At 48.5% G+C, this 20,600-nt stretch overlaps 1 protein-coding gene across 1 annotated transcript; it reads left to right on the top strand.

Moving 5' to 3' along the window:
- Positions 1-3,792: 3,792 nt before the first annotated feature.
- Positions 3,793-19,619, top strand: ARHGEF33 (Rho guanine nucleotide exchange factor (GEF) 33). Its single transcript, XM_008946808.1, has 14 exons — positions 3,793-3,819; positions 4,743-4,907; positions 6,488-6,609; positions 7,484-7,626; positions 8,241-8,300; positions 9,551-9,766; positions 10,382-10,511; positions 11,828-11,960; positions 12,712-12,795; positions 13,685-13,768; positions 14,552-14,700; positions 15,582-15,740; positions 17,036-17,789; positions 19,474-19,619. Exons 1-14 carry the CDS (start codon positions 3,793-3,795, stop codon positions 19,609-19,611), a joined length of 2,364 nt encoding a protein of 787 aa, XP_008945056.1. The 3' UTR covers positions 19,612-19,619.
- Positions 19,620-20,600: the final 981 nt, after the last annotated feature.

Genomic DNA, 20,600 nt, shown 5'->3' on the forward strand with positions numbered 1-20,600 from the left:
GCCAGGCTCTCTACAGTTCACTGTAAATCAGCACAGCTCTGCTGCATTCCCTGCTATGAGGCATTGCAAGCCTTCCTGATGCTTGGCTGTAGAAGTGCTGCCTTTAAACACAGGAGTTACTAGCAGTGCTAGAAATTAGTTCTTTCCTGGTAAAACCATACATTACACAGCTCAGAAAAGTCAGATCAGGGCTTTGTGGCAAATGTTGGACTTTGTGCCAGATTAGCTTCAGACAGCATCCTGGCAGTGCTCTTTTGGGTGACACAGTAGTTTACTTATTTCTTCAGAGGTCAGCCACACAAAAAGATGTACAAAGTGATGGATGGTAGATAAGCTAGGGAAAGCAGCACAGAACTTCTTCGTGGCCACAGAAGGTTTTGCTCTTTTCTAGGATATAACAGCAGCATTATTCCTTCCGCATGAGCCTGTTCTTTACTGGTTTTGACAGGCTTCAACTCAAGGTCTTTGAGAGCAGGCCCTGTTATAGTGTAAGGCCTCTAGGGATCTGCCAAGGGCTGCAGGGCAAACAGCCATCATTATTCCTGTGCAGTAGTTATTTGGCGTGAGCCTGTTCTTTACTGGTTTTGACAGGCTTCAACTCAAGGTCTTTGAGAGCAGGCCCCGTTATAGTGTAAGGCCTCTAGGCATCTGCCAAGGGCTGCAGGGCAAACAGCCATCCCTTTGGAGACACAGAACCCTGGAGCCTAGCTAGTGCTTGGGGAAATATGGGAGGACACAGCTACTCAAGGGTTCTCTCTGTTCTCTCAGTGGCAGCCAGGGCATCAAACTTAGCTCATCAAGGCTCTGCCCTCTGCTTTCCATCCCAGCCCTTCCTTCCATAAACCATCCCCATGTCCTGGCCACGGCCATCTTCCCTGGGATGCCTCCAAGTCTGAACAAAGCTTTAGGCTGCAGGAATAGTTGCTATCTTTTGCAAAGGGCTCAAATTGCTGGCACCCACCGAGGGAGGATGGGGAGGCTCTGCAGCCTTGCTGCCTCTGGTCCTGGAAGCAGCATCACTCCTCTCCACCCCTTGGGGACAGTACAGCAGGTGAAACAAGAGTAGAGGTGGAGAGAAGATCTTACTGTTGTTATATATATATACCTGTGTGTGTGTGTATATATCTGTGTATATATATAAAAAAATAGCTCCACTCCTGCAAACTAAAGTCAAAACCAGCCTAAGAAATGCTCCTTGTACAACTTCTGATCTCACTCTTTTCCTCCCCTTTAGCCACCGTTACCTCCTCCATGTGGTCACAGTTCCCCCCCTCAACATTGGGAAATGTTTCCTCCGCTCTCCTGGTGGGCTTCATTCAAATTCTTTTAGGGCTGGAGGTCAAGTGAGAACCACAAATGACTGTTTCTCAGTGTTCTATTAATCAGAGTCATGCAAAGACAGGAGAGTCCTTCATTTCCCCATGGGCAACCACCCACAGAGCACAGCACAATTACTTGACTAGAGATTTTACTAGCATGGTTTTTCCACACAGAGCGTAAAAAAAATCAAGGCAGCAGCTAAGATGGGAGTCATGGCTCCCAAGAAAGTAATAATTGCTACAGATGCCTGGTGCTGGATCCCTCACTGTACTGCTTTGTCAGGTTTGAGGGCTACACTACAAAGGCAGGTGAGGGATAAAATGTGTATCTATCTCATACTAAATTTATTTAGTTGTCTATATGCTTTTTTTTTGAGCAGTTCTTGGACAGGTTCTAAGGACTCTGTGTGACCGTGCAGATTCATTTATCATCTAGGCATTAGTTAGTTCAACTTAAGTTGTTAAGGTGTGTTCCTTAACTTCCACAACTTAAATATTAAGATGTGTGTATACCCATGAATAGGGCAACACAGTACAGTTTAATGCTGCCAGGTTTCCATGGGATTATAAAAATCTGTACTTTTTGGCATGTGTTTAACTTCAGAAGTGCTGAACTGGTATGAACTTTCCAGGGGTTCACAAACCTGTGAAATGTCTCTCTGGCCCTTTAGGCATAATCACTTGGGCAAAATGTAAGCATGAGCTGATGGCTCCCATTTGTTGCCACTGCCCATGGGATTTAAAGGATGGTTTCCTACAGCTTGTCATTAAAAATTAGCTCAAACTAAAATCCACAGCTCAAGTACTACACTGTGCTTGGCAGTTCAAAGATAACACGTTGATCCTGTACCACTCAATTTTGGATCAAACTGGCATCCAATGCCACAAGGCTGTTTGTGTTTCCTTTCTCTGCTCTGAGCACTGAGGGCAGCAGAGGAAGGAGTTCTCAGGGCTTTATCACTTCACATCCAGCCATACAGACCCTGGCAGATGTGGCTGATTGGTGTTGCTGGCTGCTTTCATCCATCAAATGGCAAAAAAAAAAGGGAAATGTGAGCGTAAGATGCATTTCAATATTTGAACTAGCCACTGCAAGCTGCATGGGGCTGAGGAAGGATGTACCGGGCAAGACAGATCCAGGCTGAGGTCTGGAGCACTGGTAAGGACACACAAAGAAACCAAGCTAGCACCATGTCTGTTTGTTAGATTACCTAACAGTGAACCCCAAAATGAGAAGTGTTTCCTCTTAGATGCAAGGGATATTTTAGTCCAGTTTCTAGTCCAAATCTTTCTTTTGGCTGCCTGAACACTGCTTTCACAGGGTGTTTCAGTGCACAAAGATGCCAGTCATCTTTGTAGTGGTCCTTATTTGTTGATGCTTAGTAGTTTTTGACTCTGAAGCCTCTAGATGAGAAATGACACCCAACCCTGTAGCCTTCACAAAAAATGTGTCTAGTTTACCTTCTTTCTGGAAGCATCTGAGGAGGATATGGCCAGCCTTTCAGGCAGAAACACTTCTTTTTGGGTTTATTCTTCCCAGATTGCCATCTTCAGGGCCAGCTTCTAGACTATTCCACTGCTAGCAGGACTTGAGGCTGTGACATCTCCATGTTGAAGCAGATCTCTGAAATGAATAGCACAGCATAGGATAGAATAGCATATTTCAGTTGAAGGGGGTGGATCTGATGGGTCACTTCTTTTCACGTGGAGGAAAGTGTGTGATGCCTAGCCCCAGTGCAGGCTAGCAGGGAGACTGTGACGTGGCAATGTCAGCTCTGTGCAGAAGCGTGGCAAGCACCTCTCAGCAGGGGTGGCTATATGAACATTTTGCACATTTGCAGTACTTTATATCCCCCAGCTTCTCCAGGCATGTATGTTAGTATGCCTGATGATACTAACATGACCTGGGTCACGCTCTTAGGCTGATGTCAGAAGCAGTATGGTCATTGCCTCCCCTAGCAGCCATGGCCCCGGTCAGTCCTTCTAACCCTTCAGGCTACACTCACAGGCCATAGGGTGACAATTCCTGTGACACAGAATTGTCAAAGGAAGGTGTCCACCGTGGCCAGGAAGGGCGGGCGAAGGGGTTGAACCAAGGGGTCTGGAGCTCCAGCTGGCTTGAGGAGTCAGGGTCAGCTGCCTAAGGAGGGGAGATGTCCTCAGCCTCCTGCTCCCTTCTGCCCTGCCCCAGTTTCTGTCAGTCCCACTTCTGTCCAGGCAGCTCTGGGAATGTGTGTCCAGGCAGACCAGATGGGGACTGTGGGGTCAGCACTGGGGTAGGAGTGGGGATGTCAGGCAGATGTCCTCTGTAAAGATGCTTGCCAGTCTTGTTCAGAGGAGGATGGTGCATGCCATTGCCCTGAGGTATCGGAAGCCATCTCTGCTCCATTTACAGGACTCAAGCGCCTGAGTTCCCCGGGGTGGCTGTCCCGTTACCATCAATGCTCCAGTTTTGGACTCAGTTTATAACCAGATGTTAGGCCGAATTTCTGTTGTAAAGGTAAAAACCACTGGTACCGAAGCGCCTTGGGCCGCGACCTCGCCGTGGGCTTTGTGCAGGCAGAGCCAGCGCCTCGCTCACAGCCGTGGGGACAGAGTTCAGGGTCTCCAGCCTGAGCCGCCCTCCAAGAGGGTGTCCCTGCTTAGCCCTCCGCAAGCCACCCACCTCCCCTCGCTGCCCACCTCCTCACCTGCCTTGTCTGCTTGCTGTGCCAGCCTGGCTCGCCCTGCTCTGTCTCCTGCTTCACCCAGCTATCAGCCAGCTGCCTCCAGCTTAGGTTGTGAGCCCTTCCAGCAGCGCTAGGGCCTCCAGGGACAGAGAGCAGGGAGAGCGGGCGCAGTGCCGCTGTGTGCCAGGGGAGAACTTCCCGCTCCTCCCCATCACCAGTTAGAGAGCTGCCTCCTTCCCTGGAGAGGGCCTGCTGACCAAGGATGGAGCTGATCCCCAGCCCCTGGGGCGGGGAGGTGTTACACCTGGCCTGGGAGAGCACCAGCCCCACAGGCATGTAGGGGAGGAGGACTTGCTCAAAAATGGACATGTTCTCGATTGCTCAGCTGCTTTGGGGATTGATAATCTGGCTGCTGTTATTGCAAACCTTCTTGGCATGTCTCAGGCTACCCTCTCCTTCCACAGACTGACAGGCTGCAAACTGCCAAGGAGTGTGGAGAAACTCTAAAGTCTAAAAAGAGGCACATTGATTGCCCGAGATAAACCCCTCCTACCCTGTACTGAGGCTGCAGCAGGGGTCAAACATCCCCCCGTGTCTCTCAGTTAAGACAGGAGGAGGAGAAAGGGAACAGCACCTTACAGGATGGGTTACGCCCAGCCTTCATGCCACTCTGAACCATGGGTAAACCCTCGGGGACACAGCCACCTACTCCTGGGAGGAGGGCCTGAACCCACCGTGTTTGTGATTCCTCTAGTTGCAGGCATTAGCCTCTGAGCTGAAGGCAGGTTTCACAGAAGCGATGCAGGAGCTGTCCCGAATCCAGCATGGCGAGTACGCCCTGGAGGAGAAGGTCAAAAGCTGCCGCTGTGCCATGGAGGAGAAAGTGGCCGAGATGAAGAACTCTCTCAACACGTTCAAGGTAGGAGAGCCCACAGGGGAGCTGCGTGCCTGCTGCATTAGCTCAGGTGGCGTGGGGCAGCACCCTCCTGCTCCATCAGTCCTTCCTGCTTGCAAAGAAAACGAGCTGCCAATCGTCTCAGATGTATCTGGTGTACTTCCTGTGGCTTCGTGTCTCTCTTGACTACTCCAACCCAAACAACCTTGGCCTGTTTAGCCTTCTCAACGGGCCATAAGGCAGAGCTAGAAGTTACCCAGGGCACAAGCAACCCTTGGGCTTGCGGCTGCACATGCAACAGGCAGACAGCCTGTTCACAGCCCACCGCTGGGCAACACCTCTCACTGCTCAGGTCTCCTGCATTTCCTGCAGGAACCAAAGCTGCTCGGGGGCAGGGAATTAACACAAAACCCTAAAGCCTTTTGAAGTTGCATTCCCACATGGCTGGGAGGAAGTGCTGCATGGTTTGATCTGGCCCAAGAGGATAAAGACAAAGGACTGGAGAGAGACCCTAGGAAGAAGGCTTGATGTACACTTTAAAACAGCCAGTGTCTCCATGCAGAAACTGGATGACTGCCTGTGAGGAGGCAGGCAGAGGAATTGCTTTATTGTTTTTATGGTAAACTTTTCTCCACGGGGTTTTGCTAAGTCAGTAATACCTTGTGAAGCTAAAGAGGGCTGCCTACTGATGGCACTGGGCAAAAGGAGCCCTGTGGTACCAAGTAATCAAGGAAGAAAACAACAAGTCTAAGGGCACATGGCAGAGGTCTCAAAGCAACAAGAGGCAGGGCTATCCAGGACATTGTTATGGGGGGAAAAAAGGGGGTTTAAAATTCAGATACAAGGAATTATGCAAGGAACAGGTAGGAAAAAAGTTGCTGTCCCTTCTGTCTCATGCCCATGTTGACTGTCCAGATATTGAGCTCCCACTGAAGCCACACCCTTGCTTGGGTAAAAGGCCTCTCCTTTGCTTTACAAGAAACTTTTGAGTCTCTCTCCTCCATCCTGCTGCTCACATTGATGAAACCTGCAGGAACTTCATGCATCAGAGAGCTCTAACAGCTGAGTAAGGCTTGGTTGAAACTGCCCGAGGGAGGACATGCTGACAGGGAGGCTAAAGAGGGCCTCATCTCCTTGGGAAACCAGTCTAAAAAGGCAGCTCCAAGGCCTGACTGGCAGAAGCACATGTACATGCACACACTGTGATCTGAACCAAGTGCAGCATGTGAATACACGTTGGAGAACTGCAGAGGGGAACAATCTTCCTCAGACCCACCTCCCAATGTCATTCAAGGCAAGAGTCGTTCCAGGGCTTTCACCTGGTGCTGGGTGAAGTCCTGTGTCTCCATCTCCCACCAGTGCCTTAGCCATGTGACAGCATACTGGCTTGGGTGAGCTGCCTGCAGTGGACTGAGGGCTTGCCATGCCTTCAGTGCCATGTGTGGCGTGCACTACACACGCTGGGCTTGCAAAGGAGGGATGTCTAACGAGCCACTCCTCACAACACCCTGAAGCACCTCTGATGCACCCCAAGCAGGTTCAAAGCTGTGCTAGGCAGGGTGGGTGGACACCCTGGGAACGCTGTGCTTTTGCCTGTTTCTCAGGAGGAGCTCAGCGATGCCAAGTCCATGATTGAAGAGATCAGTGCCAAGCAGGAGGAAATGCAACAGAAAATTGAGCAGCTGCAGCAGGAGAAGCGGCGGGAATCACGGAAAGTGAAAGCTAAGTAAGGGCCCAAACTCCAGGGCTCTGGAAGTGCTAATTAGCAGTGGTGTCTATCTGTTCATTTCCTTATAGCATAATCTCTTAATCTGTTCTTGGCTGGACATGTGTATCAACCCTAATTAATACTGGAAGGTCTAGTCGTCCCCAGGTTTATAGGCTCGTACCTCACAGAGGAAACACGGTGCAAAACACCAACACCTCACTGGTATTTCAACAGCAAAATAGCCCCAGCAGCTCCCAGGGAAACCAGGGCCTGGTGAAGCACACAGACCTGCTAGAGACATGTTGGGGCAGGAATACAGTTAAAAGTCAGGAGCCTTCACCGTTACAAGCTACTGCTAAACCTCTCCCATCTAGACACTAGTACTGCAGCTTCCCCTTCCCAGCGTGCAGGACTCCGCAGGCTCCTGAAGGTGCAGTCATGCTCTGCTTTCCTCTCACCAGCCCTTCCTTCCCTGAGCAAGGTCATGCAGGAGCATGTCTGCACACCACTGGGCCACACTGTTGCTATGGCTCGTCCACCTTGGCCCTGATTAGCCTCCTTCTGAAAACAGAGTTTTGATGATGAGTGTACAGCTGCCTCGGTGCAAACAGTGAGCAAATCTAGGCTAGCCCCTTAGCTAATTAATCCATTTAATTAGGTGAAATACGGTCTGCAAAAGAAGAGATCTGAAATAACCTTTTCCTATAGCCACTGGAAGTTATTTCCAGAACATTGTTCATGAACTGCCAGGTCCTTTCCTAGTCTCTGCTAGAGTTGTCCTACTTCTAACTCTGTGCTTGCACTTACACTGGTGTCTGTCACAAACGTAATGTAGGAGCTTCATCTGTAGCACTGACGCTTTCCAATGGTCTCATTCTTTGTATTTGTACAGAAGAGCACAGAAGGATGATCATGGGTCACAGACAGTGCCTACACCTCTCCAGGGCAGCCCATTTCGGTCCATTAATCTCCCAGAACCTGTGCTGATCAATGAAGATTTTACAAGCCTTTTACACAATGTGACTTATGAAAAAGGTAGGAAATAGAGTAGGCAAATGCAGTGCCTTCCTCAGGAAAAAAAAAGCTAGGAAAAGGTCACTAGGGTAAGAGGATACCAAGTTTTCCTCAGGTGCCAGCAGCACAAAAAGAGAACAGAGGTGCTCCCCTTGGCAGCACTGCTCCTGGGTCTGTGCACACACCTTGGCACAGGATAGCAACCTTGATTCAGGAGATACTGCTATGTGAACACTGTCCCAAAAGCCATCGCTTGCCTCTGCCAAGAAAAGGGAAGCAGGCTGGATCTTCTTCCCTGTAACACTAGTGGCACGGACACAGAGCCAAGATAGAGCCCCTGATAAAAATACTACAACGTGCAGATTTGTTTCTGTGTAAGGGAGGAGGGCACAGAAAGGAGGATCACAGGGACACTTGTCTCATTAAGGGATCATACTGCTTGTTGATCTAACAAGAGGACATAGGAGCTGGTACAAAATACAATAAAGATCCTTAGAGTGGAGGATCTAACAGGGGTGTTTCCACAGGAAAAATGTGAAAGCCTGAAGGATCTAACCACACTGACAGGGCTTGGCAGGAGGAAGCCAGTTCTGCATCTGTCTTCTCTTGTAACGTTTCCCTTTGTTCTTCAACAGTGTCTGACACCAGGATCATGCCAATGGGAGAAGGAAATGTGAAAGTCGTAGCAGGTCCAGGTAGGAAAATATCAAACTGCCAAAAAATAGTAGGACAATGATTCAGTTAGAGTGCTTGCTTTACTGCACTGAAGAAATGCTTTCAGGGAACGTGCTTCACAGGATTGTCTCCCACTTTGTCATTCACCTTCACTTTCACACTTGCAGCTGAGATATGAGGGCAAACCTGCATCCCTGAAGTGCCAAATACCAGACAGACAATGCAAAGAGTTGATATTTGGCAGGGAAGCCTTTCTGCTGCTGCTGCTGCTGCTTTTGTGGGTTCCAAGTGCCTTTGCAGAAAGGAAGAATTGAGTCTTACTGATATGGCAAAGGATAATGAGAGTACCATTTTGCCACTTAGGAAGAGATGGTCTTTGCAGTGACTACACACCAGTAGAACTGGTCAGCTGTTTATTTACCCACCAGATTCCAGATTCCTTGTAGAAATGTCTGAAAACCAACAGAGGAGTTTTTCTGGCAAAACCAAAAATTTGTCAGAAGTAAGAAAAGGGCACACTAAAGATCTTAGCCAGCAAAAGGACAAGGGAGAACAACCATTAGATGTTTGCACTGTTCACTAGAAGTACTCACTGTTCTGGATGGCTCTTTTTGCTTGAATCCACTTGAAAGAAAAAAAAAAATGAGAGGACAAAAGCTACAGAAAATGGTTAATTGCAACCAAAATTCAAAGTATTTGCATCAAAGCAATAACAGCCCAGTGTCTCTAATGCATCTGTACCATCCCCTACCTTCTCTGTGATTTAATAGCCTTAGAGTGTCAGTCCTGCTGCTGCTGTATAATCACACCACACTAACAAAAATTTTCAAGAGCTATGACAGTTTACATCCATTGAGAATGGCAGTTAAATCCAGATTATAATACTTGCTGTTTCTACAATATCTGCCAATAAGTGTCATATTAGCAAATCTTGAGGTGTCCCAAAACCCTGAATTGCAACCATACTTGGAATGTATGCCTTGTCTTTTCTAACATGTGTCTAATTTTTGGTCCTTATTTGGCCAGGAAATAAATACTGGAAGGGTGCATACTGTGTTCTGACAAAGTTCTTGCCAACTGCATTTTTTTTTTTTAAATGAAAAAAATTATCTAGATTAACACTACAAGGCTACAGCTCTTGTGAAGCACTGAGAATGCTTCAATCTCTCCTTCCAGTACTTCAAACGTATGACAATGTAGGTGAGCTGCCTGCTACAGCACAACCTGTCACCTGAGATGTCAAGATCTGTGCAGCTGTTTGTCATTGCAGGAGCAACCATAGAGACAGATGAGAGCCTCAAGCCTTCCTTGACAACGGAGGGGCAGTCGAAAGTGCATCTACCATCAACAGTGTGGAAGCAGCCCAAAGACACCAAGGACTGGGGAGATGAATACATTTCCAAAGAGCAACCAGAGAGAGGGAAAGACATGGGCCAAAGCAGATACAGCTCAGCAGACAACGTTATATGTGAACCCTCTTTGGCTGGTAAGGACAGCGTGAAAAACTGTCAAGAGAGGCTCAAAGCTGCATTCATGCCTAATGTGAGCTGGTCAGTAATTGGCTTCTACACACAAGCCAGTTTCTCCTGCTGGGGAGGAATGTCTCAGGGCCTCAGTCTCCAAGACTTTTGGCCTTTGTATTTGTTGGTCTTTGCCAGTGACTGAATCATTCTGCACCCAGGGCACCCATTCTCCTTTCCAAGAGCTGGCAGGTTCAGAGTACTGATGGGGTTGTGACAGTCTAGTTGCTTAAGTGGGTGAAAAATGCAGCTTCTCATTCAGGGAATAGGATGTGAACCCCTGGTATGAGTTGTTCTGCCTTTGGTTGCTTGTTTTGTTACTCTTAGGGGGAAAAAATTTTATCCATAGGGGAAAACACATTTGCTTGGGAGCTCTCTGATGGCTCCAGTCATGTCTGGGACATGCTGTAGCATCTAGCTAGAATTTTATATTTGGGGGAAGGTAGATACACAAAGACACTGGTGTCACTTTTCAACAGTTTCTCCTTTCATGATTTAGTGTCAGATCATTAGTCTAAGATGAGGCTGTCCTTGAGGTCAGCATTTCCTTACTTTTAAACTTAACCATTATCTCCTGGAAGCCAAAAGGCAGAACATCGCTTTGGAGTTGCTGGAGTCAGAGAGGAAATATGTCATCAACCTTTCCCTAATCCTGAAGATCAAGGCCACGTTGCAAGGACCAGATGTGAAAAGGAGCACCAAAGAGAGAAGGTATTTGATTTAATGTGCACTCTCTTTTGGGGAGTTTTCTTCAGTCAATATTCTTTCTGCATCATCCTCTCTTGCACTTTTCTTTCATCCACACAGATTTTTGAGCACTTACAGATTATTTCTAGTTAAAAATTGGAGGCACTAGAAGGTTTTTGCAATGATTGAAGACTTTCCTGCCTTATGTTTTCTCTACCTTGCATCCCAAACTGTTTCACTAACGCTTCATTTCATTCTCCTTTTGGGCCCCATCAGTCTCCTGTTATTTTGCATGCCTCTTGCCTGGGTGGGAACAAAGCTTTGTGCACTCACTGCCTGCTTCTCTCGGTCCACACTTGCAGCTCTAGAAGCTGCTGTGGGCACAAGCCCCTGGCTAGTGGCCACCATCCATCAGGCATCAATAAATACAGACATATATGTGTATTTACAGACAAATACAGGAGCAGCTGGACTGAGCCAGCTCAGCTGGTAAACCCAGCTCTTTGCAAAGGCCATTCCCTGTAGCAGCTTAGTTCCCAGGGTTAGACAGCTCCTGCAACTCTCCCCATTCACTCAGCTTTGGCCTGGGAGTTCCCAGACCCTAAACACATTTGGGGAATCCAGTCCTTGCTAGCCCTCTGTTTTTTTTGGCTCTTTGCACTGTCCCTAGGAGTCCCACATCCAAGGATTCATTTGACAGAATGAATTTGGTGTGGATGAGCATGTGTGATGATGCTCATTTAAGCAGTTACATGACACAGAGTTCAAACTAAAGCATTGATAGTCCAAAGTGAGTTTTATTATTACTGTTTTCCCCTGGGACCTTTCCATCTAGCAAAATATTTTGATATATGACATCTTCATTCTGATTCTGGATGAAATCAGCATGAAATGACAGAGAAGGAGCAGCACATTTTGACCAGCTCTGTGTCAACGGGTTGACTCGTTAAAGGACCTGACAAATGAGACAACACACAAAGCTGGGGAGCAGTCCTCCAAGCACTCTGTGGGATGGCTCAGGACCATCATCCTCCATCAGCCACAGCAACGTTGCCTTAGGCTCTTTAGTTCTGCAACTTCTGGTCAGCTACACAATGAACTGGAGAGTGAGCCCAAGAAACCTTCACACTATACTAACAGCCTACTGGAGAGGGCACCTGACTGTACTCAGCAGCCAAAACAGGGCCTCCTGATGCAGCCAGGACTCCAATAAAAGTAATGAATGATACCTCTCTTTAAAGCAAGCCTGTGCTGAGCACCCATGAACGCCCACTTCAGCAGTACGTGCTTAGGGATGAGCTGCTGCTCTGTGTAACCAGCCTGGTGTTGTCCCTCTCCAGTTTCTTCCCCAACTCCTTGCGGTACCTGGTCCAGCAGCATGTGGATTTGCTTCACGCTCTACAGGAGCGAGTCCTAAGCTGGCCACGACAGGGGATCCTTGGAGACATCTTCCTGAAGTTAACAAATGATGAGGTATGGTACAGACCTCTCTGGACTCTTCTGCTGATACATGAGGTTGTGCTGATGGCCCACAGGTGAGCTGAGATATGTTGCAGCAGAGGGGCTGTGCTGTGAAGCTGTGGCTAGGGTAAGGCCTTTCAGCCAGCCTCCTTTGAGCAGAGTCCCACTGCATGGTAGCCCCTTTGTTGGAGTACCTGACTGGTCAGGCCTGTGGTCACATAAAACAGCCCTATAACAAATGCATGAGGCCTAGACTTGGTTGCAGGAGCCACACATGAGCCTTGGCAGCTTGGATGTTTGTATGCACAGTTCAGAGTGTGAGAAGAGCATGTTTCTTATGAGTTATGAGGAGTGGGTGGGCAGGCCCCTTGTCCTGTATGGTTTGTAGCCCTAAGTAAAGCAGCACCTCCTTCTCAGAGTGGCGTTCTGTCCAACCCCTGGTGAGCAGTGGGACCTCCCCTGGAAGGATGTGCAAAAACTCATCTAATGCTTTATAAATTTTAAGAGTCTTTAGGAAAAGGGTCTTCCTCCCCAGCCTCTCTAGCCCTCCCACCTGCTATAAAGCTTTATACACTGTGCTCAACAGCAGAGCACATTTTATCAAACAGCCTTTTTTTAAGGAGCCCCAAACCCTGAAAGATTCACACAGTTGGCTGCACTGATGAGCTCCCAGGCGTGAGGGTGGGGAAATCAGCAGTTTCTAGCTGGGTCTGTGACCAAAAATATCTCTTAAATGTTTTCTTCTCTTTTTTCCTTTTGTAAGAATAATTTTCTGGACTGCTATGTTGCTTACCTGAGGGACCTGCCAGAATGCATCTCTCTGATCCACGTGGTGATCCTGAAGGAGGTAAACCTCCTGCCTGCTTCACAGGCAATGGCAACGTGCAAGCCTGGATCTCTTCCTGTTATGCCTGCTCACAACAGGACTCTTCTGCTAATCCACTTGTTGTGTTATCAGATTCCTGAACGTTGCCATGGCTTTCACACACACCTACAAAAGGCAGCTTTGAAGTGTTCATCACCGTGTGTAACCAAAGCTGTGTTCTGCTGTGCCATGAAATAATGTCCCAAATCAAGCCTCCCCAGAAAGCTTGCCTATGCACATGCTATCCTGACCTGTCCCAGGCAAACAGTTCTCCTTGAAAACAGAGGACTCATCCAAACAGGGAGACCAAGAGTGAGGGTCTAAGTGCTTTAGAGGGAAAGTCTCTGCTGTTCAGCTTCAGGTATTTGGTCTCACACCATTGAGTCTTGGTGTAAAGTAGGAAAGTTAAATATAAAGGTAGTTTAAAAGTGCAAATAATTAAATCACAGAAGCTCAATTCCAAGACACCTTAATTTAGAAATCAATCTCATTATGTTCAATTCCTTTGGGCCTAAACCAAGAATTTCATTCTGAACAACAGTGGCTACCCGGGGTTTCAACGAAACTTAACCAGTACACTTGAAACATATACCCCGACTTAATGAGGCTGAGTGTCCCTTTTAGATAATCCCCAGTCTAAGGAATTTTCATCCTTAGGACCACTATTGCTGGTGGAAGGAGTTGCAAATATCCTTTCCAGAAGCAAGATGAAGACTGGTGTATTGTCACACGCAACTGCCACTCGACCAGTGTGCTCCTGTGAACTGTTGTCACTGCCTACAGCATAACTACTCATTAAACTCCATAACCATTTGGAAGCAGACCTGTTGTATGGGTGGGAGACACTCTGAAGTTGTTTCCTCTATTTCAGGTAGAAGAAGAAATCAAGTCTGACCTCTATATTCTGTTCTTCCATATAGTCCAGCGAATCCCTGAGTACCTTATTCATCTACAGGTAGGGCCCCAGGATGGAAACTACCTTGTTGAACCTTCATCACAACATGTGACTTCTAACTCAGAGCTAGTATTCAGGCCTGTACAGGTACAAGACTTGTGGCTAACCCAGTGGGCTCTCTGAAAAAACAAACAAACAAACAAACTTTGAAAGGGAAAGCCAGCTGAGAATGGCTTAATTTTAATCATTTGCACATGAAGCTTGCTTTTTTTTTGCCAGTTTCTCCATTTGGCCTGACAGGACCAACATTTGTCCTCTGGGAAGCCAAAAGCTCTGCTGCCTGGTGCTCTAGGAGAACAGGAGGCCAGAGGTGGGGCATATCTGCTGTGAGCTCTGCCCTAACCCCTGTAACAGAGTGGCCCATATGCTTATTAGCTGTGAGACTGAGAGGGCTAGAGGCTCCTGGGGTCCAACAACCTTTCCTACACAGAGCTTGCTGATAAAAAGAGTTCTAGTACACAGGAGAGTTGTACTAAAACATTTCAGACAAGGCAAATAATAGAGAAAACAAGTCCTATAAACCCAAGAGATGGGTTTACTTATCCACTGCTAAACTCACACATCCCATGACTACATTTTACAGTGGTTACTTGCATTATTTGCACCAGAGTGGTAGCAGGCAGGACCTGTTCACGTCCCCCAAAAACCGGTGCTGCCTAGAAGAACTCCCCCAGGGCAGTGCTATGGGCACTGCCAGAGCACTAATCCATGATCCCAATACCACCTTCCCACCAGAAGGGGTTAGAGCACCCTTCAAACAGCCTGCTCTCCTCTGTGCCCCAGAATGTCCTGAAGTTCACGGAGCAAGAGCACCCTGACTACTACCTGCTGCTGGTGTGCGTGCAGCGCCTCCGGGTCTTCATCTCACACTATAGCCTCCTCTTCCAATGCAACGAAGACCTGCTTATACAGAAGAGGAAAAAGCTGAAAAAGTAAGCACAACATCAGCTCATTCTTCACTAGGCAAAGGGAGGTGTGTGGGAAGCCTGGAAACAGGGATTTAGATCCTGGCAAGATCAACAGCCACATTGCTCTGTTGAAATCAAAAAAAAGCCCTTTGCGTATGAATGCTGGAGAAGGTCCATTGTTGGCATTTGTCCTCCAAACTGAGGTCAGATTTGGGGTGGGCCCTTCTGTCTAACTCTGAGAGTGAAAGGAAAATCAGTTTAATCCTTCTAATCATAGCAGCCATGTGTTCCGTGGGAACATTTGATTCCTTAAACTGATGGCAAAGTCACTCCCTAGTGGGAGGATACATGGAGACTTGGCTGCTTAGGAAGCCCAGGGCTCTGATGAATACCAAGACTGTTGCCTGAAGCCCTTGTAGGTAGTGTTATCTTCTTTTACTGGGGGAATATGGGTGGGAGAAACAAAAGCCTCCCATAATCTGTTTGAGATGAACCGTGATAGAAATGGTCTGAAGGTAGATTCTCAGTTGTGGTCCTGAAGAGTTCCTTGAAATTAAGATTTTTTTACTAAAATCAAAATTTGGTTGCCTTTGCTCCTTGTGATGATTCACTGGGGGAGTAGGATGGATCAAACTTCAAGGAAAGCTTCCAAATATGGAGGGTGGTAAAGGGCTAGAGCAGACTGCTGGAGGGGGGCTGCTGTCAGGAGAGGCACTAAGAACAAGACAAAAAGCAGGATGCCCTGCTGCCTGGGAGAGAAGAGGTGGAACAGGTCCTTCCTTGGGGCGGGAAGAGGCGCATGGGAATATTAAGGTCCCTCCCAGCCCTGCTTTCTGTGATTCTACATGCTCGTGCTCATTCCTTGCCTTATTTCTTAGCACGACGATGGATTTCTCCTCCCTCAGGTCATCCCTGGTGAAGCTGTACAAAGGTCTCACCTCCCAGTGCACAAGCCAGGAGGTCTCTCCGACACCCAGTGCGACATCCATCCGGGACAGTGGGATCCACTCTGAGGAGACAATACAGTCGTTCCCACCAGCACCTTCCTCTGGCACAACCACTCCGTAAGCCTGTCGTTGTTGGATGATGGGACTCACTATGAGATTCAAGTACAAATGAGTTCAAAAAGGCACAAGAGTAATTCAGGACAGGGCTACTGGTAGCACCTGGCAATGTTTGGCCATTTCTAGCCTACTGATAAGTGGCAACTGAGATGGATGACCAGAGAAGCACACTAAACTTGCCTTTTTTCTTACATCAGCAATTTGTAGCTGTTGTGCTTCTTTACATCGTGTAACATTAAGGAGAGTTTGGCTTAATCATTCTGAGTCCCCCTCAAGTGGTAGTGTTGTCAGATCAATCCCTAACCTCCTTCTCACCAAGCTACCCAAGCCAGTCTCCTTCCCCTCACAGACATGATGCTCCAGGCCCCTATCTTGGTAGCCTCAGCTGGTGCCTCCTCAGTTTCCCCACAGTCATGCTGGACTAAGGACCCAACAGTGGTCCAGGTGGGGCCACCAGCAGCAGAAGAGAAAGGGGACTAATAACTCCCCAGGCTTGGCTGGCCATGTTGTTCCTCATAAAGCTCAGCTCAGGTCTTTATCTGCTATGAGAGCGTGCTGTCATCTTGTCTTTACTCTGGCATTAGCTAGAGCTTCAAGTCCATACCAGGGCTACTGCTCAACCCAAGTCTTCCAGCCTGCTGTGATGCATGGGGTTATCTTCCCCTGGCTACAGAGCTCTGCACATCCTGGACATCACAAGGTTTCTGTTCCCCTACTCCATTCATTATGAGTGCAGAAGTTGGTGGTGGGACTTCCTAACCAGTCTTTGTTAAGGGCTGTGGAGGTGCACACCTGATGCAGTACTCTCTGCTGACTTACCTGGAACACATGGAGGGTAGGAGCCCTCCAAGTGCTCCTGACACACTTCTGGGGACAGTCACCCTACTCAAGAGAGGAACCTTGTGTGCCTGGAAAGACAATCAGACCACAGCTTAGCCTACAGAAAGAGAAGAAAAGTAAAAGTCCAAAAGGTAGATGAACAAGAGAGAGATGGAGTAGCTGGCTCCTCATCTCAGTTTCTACTAATTTCATGGTATAGAATAAAAAATGCCAGCCAAAGCTACTGGATAAGCAGTTCTGCTCCTGCAGGTTGCTCCTGCTAACCCAGCCAAGCAATTTCTATTAATTTTAGCTCTGTTACTGTTCTCCAAGATATGACAATACCTTTTGGACTTACAAGCAAGAGAATGGGGCTGGGGGAGGAAAGGAGAAAGGGGGCTTTGTCATGCTGCCTCTTGGTCAATCCTTTAGTGTTCCACTTCTCTCTGTTTTTTGTTCTGTTTCTTATTTTTAAGGCATTTGATGCCCCAGATGAAGAAACCCCAGCCAACCATGATGGAGAACATCCAAGCTGTAAAGCCCCCTGACTGGGAAATGGAAAGTAGAAAGCATGAGAGGCCAGAGAACATCCTTGCATCCTCTCAGCTCACGGAGCAGGAGCTCAAGGCTCTGACAACCCCCTTGCAGTCCATCCCTGAAATGGAGTACGAAGCACCACCGGCTGATGCAGTGGGAAACACGGAGAGAGCCATCAGGACCTCTGTGGAGCTGCTGCAAGATGCAAGGAACTTTCAGCCAAGCTACGAAGAGTTCGACTACCCTGGGGAGGTTTTCACCCTGCCAGGCCCCTATGAGGATGATGCCTTTCAAAACCTTGCTCTGTTTGAGAATTGCTCCCCAGCCTCTTCTGAGTCCAGCTTAGACATTTGCTTCCTTAGGCCCGTTAACTTCACATCAGAACCCGAGAGGACAGATCACGCCTTGCAGCCACTGCCTAAGAGCTGCACCCCCGTGAGCAGCAGTACCTACAAGCGTGAGATGTTCCACAGCAAAGGCAAGCAGCTGAGCAGGTCTCTGAAGGAGCTGCCACGGAGTGCTGAGGGCGTGAGCACCAGACTCTACAGCACGCGGAGCAGCAGCGGGAGCCGCCTGCAGCAGAAGCAGGAGAGGAATGTCCAGCCTCACATGATCTCAGCCTCATCTCGAAGCTCCCAGAGGAGCTACTTCCCCCCACAGAGAGGAGCGGGTGAAAAACCGAGCTTTTTGGAAGTAAGGAGGCTTAAATAGGAGGAGGAAAAAAAAAAAGGCACATGGTGATGCAGAAGCAGTGGCAGCAGCAGGAGAAAGATCTGAGATACAGTTAGGGCAGAACATGCCAAAATAGCTTCCAAGTCCACACATTCAAAGTCCTCATCTGCATGTAGGTGCCCAAGGGAGGGACAAGACAGCTCTTTTCCATGTACATCTTCCAAGGGACAAGCATGGGCCTGAGGCACACGGCTGGCTGAGTGACCAGTGGAACACCATTGAGCCAAGCGAGCCTCTCGTGGGTCTCCAGCAGCCACTGAGCTTCCCCTGCAAGTAAATGGTGTATCTCATCAGGGTCACTGAGGGCGTACAACGCTGTCCAAAATTGATGCCATAGGGTGGCACCCAGTTAAAAAGATGCCTTTCCACCTGCTGTGAGGAGTGCTGGGTTAGGAAAATCAGTGGATTTAGTATCAGGTATCAGCATGACTTGGCCCAGTTCAGCCCGTTTACATCAGTAAGGATCTGGTCTATGGATTTTGTTTCACCTGTGTTTGTTGCATGGATTGTAGGCTCATGCTAAGGTCTGTGTGATAACAAAGTCTAGCAACCGTGTCCCTCAGACAACTACAGGCATAGCAGGTGGCATGCTCACCCCTCGTGTTGCAGGAACAATGTTTCTGTAGCCTGCAGTGCCTGCTCAGTCAGCTCTGAGCTGTCACAGTCAGAGGGGAAGAGCCCCAGAGTGCCGCGAGGTGCTTAACTAGTTCTCCCAGTGCTGCCTGGAGAAACACCCTCCTGTTAAAGTGAGGCAAGATGCAGATGAGGCTGTAGATGCATGTGATGATGGGAGGAAGATTCCAGCAACCTAACTGAAAAGGCAGCAAAGAAACCTCAAAAGAAAATCGAGAAAAAAGCCCAGTGAGTGAAGGAGATGGTGGACAGCTGAACAGGGGAGATGTGGCAGAGGGAGAAGAGCCATGGGGACACAGTCCCCCCCCCCCCCGAAACTGGAGCTTGTGAGCTCTTTGGTGCTCATCTGCACAGAGTTAAAGCCTGCAGCAGGGTCCAGATATGGAGCTAGTCCAGAACTGCAGGACACATTCTCCCTCAGAGAAAAGGAGACCACTGTGGCAGTGGTGGGCAGAACTGGAGAAAAGGGACTTGTGCAGAGCCTCGCTGAGAGGAACTCAGCACTCTCCTGAACAGAGAGAAAGATCATTTACCACAAGGTGTGTATGCTAATGAAGCCTTCTGCCCTACAGATATAAAACCAGGCAGCAGCAGAGCCAACAAAAGAGTCTTACACCATATTAGTTCAAAAAGCTTGAAGCCTCCCTGCCCCAAGATAAACAGAGCTTGTGAGCAAGGAGGGGGTGGGGAGTTCCTTCAAATGCCCATGTGGGCTTGCTCCCTCATTGGCAAAAGGGGCTAAGCTCCCCCTAAACAAGAAGCTTAACAAGGATGGCTGCAGTTCCTTCCAACAATGCTTGTCCTTACACTCCTCTGCCACTGCCTCTGCCTCAGAGCCAGCCACCAGCTCTCTGCAAAGGTACCCGTGCTGCTGAGGCCCAAGTGACCTGTTGTCTCCCAGCCTTGCCAGCATCTCCTCACCCACCAGGCCCCTCCTAGCACAGAGAGAGAGATAGAAGGGGACAGGGATGTGAGGTTGGAAATGCTGGTTAAATTGTCTTTTCCCTTTTAGGAGCTCCATGCAGAAGACAACACCAGGTTCTGCCAGAAGGATGACAATGAGCAAACATCCTTCAGCGACCACAACCCACGGCACGAGCCCAAGGGGGGTTTCCGGAGCTCCTTCCGCAAGCTCTTCAAAAAGAAATAAGCAGGCCCAGGCAAGGCAGGCCACCACCTAAGCACAGCAGTGCTCCCCCAAGGGTGCAGACAGACAGCAAGGCCCCAAGGTTCCCCCTGACCAACACAGTAGGTGGAGGGGTGGGGGAGAGGAGACTGTCACAACTGCCTTACAAATGCATCCTGCTCTTCCTAGCACAGGGCAGGGCCAGGCTCTGGGCTGAAGTGAAGCTCAGCCAGCAGGTTCAATAAGCACACTTATTGTGTGCTCACTAGCTTGCACCCCTGCCCAACTTGACATTTCTCAGAGTTTTGGAAAGCTTTGGCCGAATCCCACTATCTTCTCCTCCCCCTCATCCCCCGATGCTGCCTGATTTACCGTACACCTTTGCTCTTCCAAATTCAAGCCAGGTCTACTTTTGGCTCACCTACAACAGAGTGGTTACCTTTGCAGCCTTGGCATCCTGGCCAGAAGTCTGTAATTCACCTCTTTCCTCCATTTAAAAAACAAACCAAAACCAAACCAAACCAACCAACCAAGAAACAAAACCAAACCAAAAACCCTACACCATCAAAGATGTCTTCCAAGAAGCCAGCTTACATTACCCTGCTGGTTTGAGAAGGTCTAATAAGCATCAGCTGAAGCACCTTGGTTTTGTACTGCTTACCCAACAGCATCTTTTCTTTTGGACTTCCACCACTCCTCAAAATTCTCCTTCACCTTTTAAGTGGCATGCTGTTTCTTGAATTGCCTCCTGATGTATGAGTCTCTGCTCCTGCTGTTGGAATTGCCTGTGTCTACAGGAAGGCTGAGCCCAGGGCCTGCCACAAGAGACAAAGACTCTTCTATGCAGACACTGACACAGCCAACCAGTGTCCTGGCTCCTGGTCTGCAATACACCTGAAATACTCTTTGCTAACTCTCTTTGGCCTGACACCACCTTACAAGCCCCATTCATGTGCAGCATCATCCTGCTTTGGAGCAGTTCTTCTACCTGAAGCTGAGGCAGTAGGGCAAGA

This window comes from Merops nubicus, unplaced genomic scaffold, assembly GCF_000691845.1.
Source record: "Merops nubicus isolate BGI_N331 unplaced genomic scaffold, ASM69184v1 scaffold5629, whole genome shotgun sequence".
Classification (NCBI taxonomy): domain Eukaryota; kingdom Metazoa; phylum Chordata; class Aves; order Coraciiformes; family Meropidae; genus Merops; species Merops nubicus.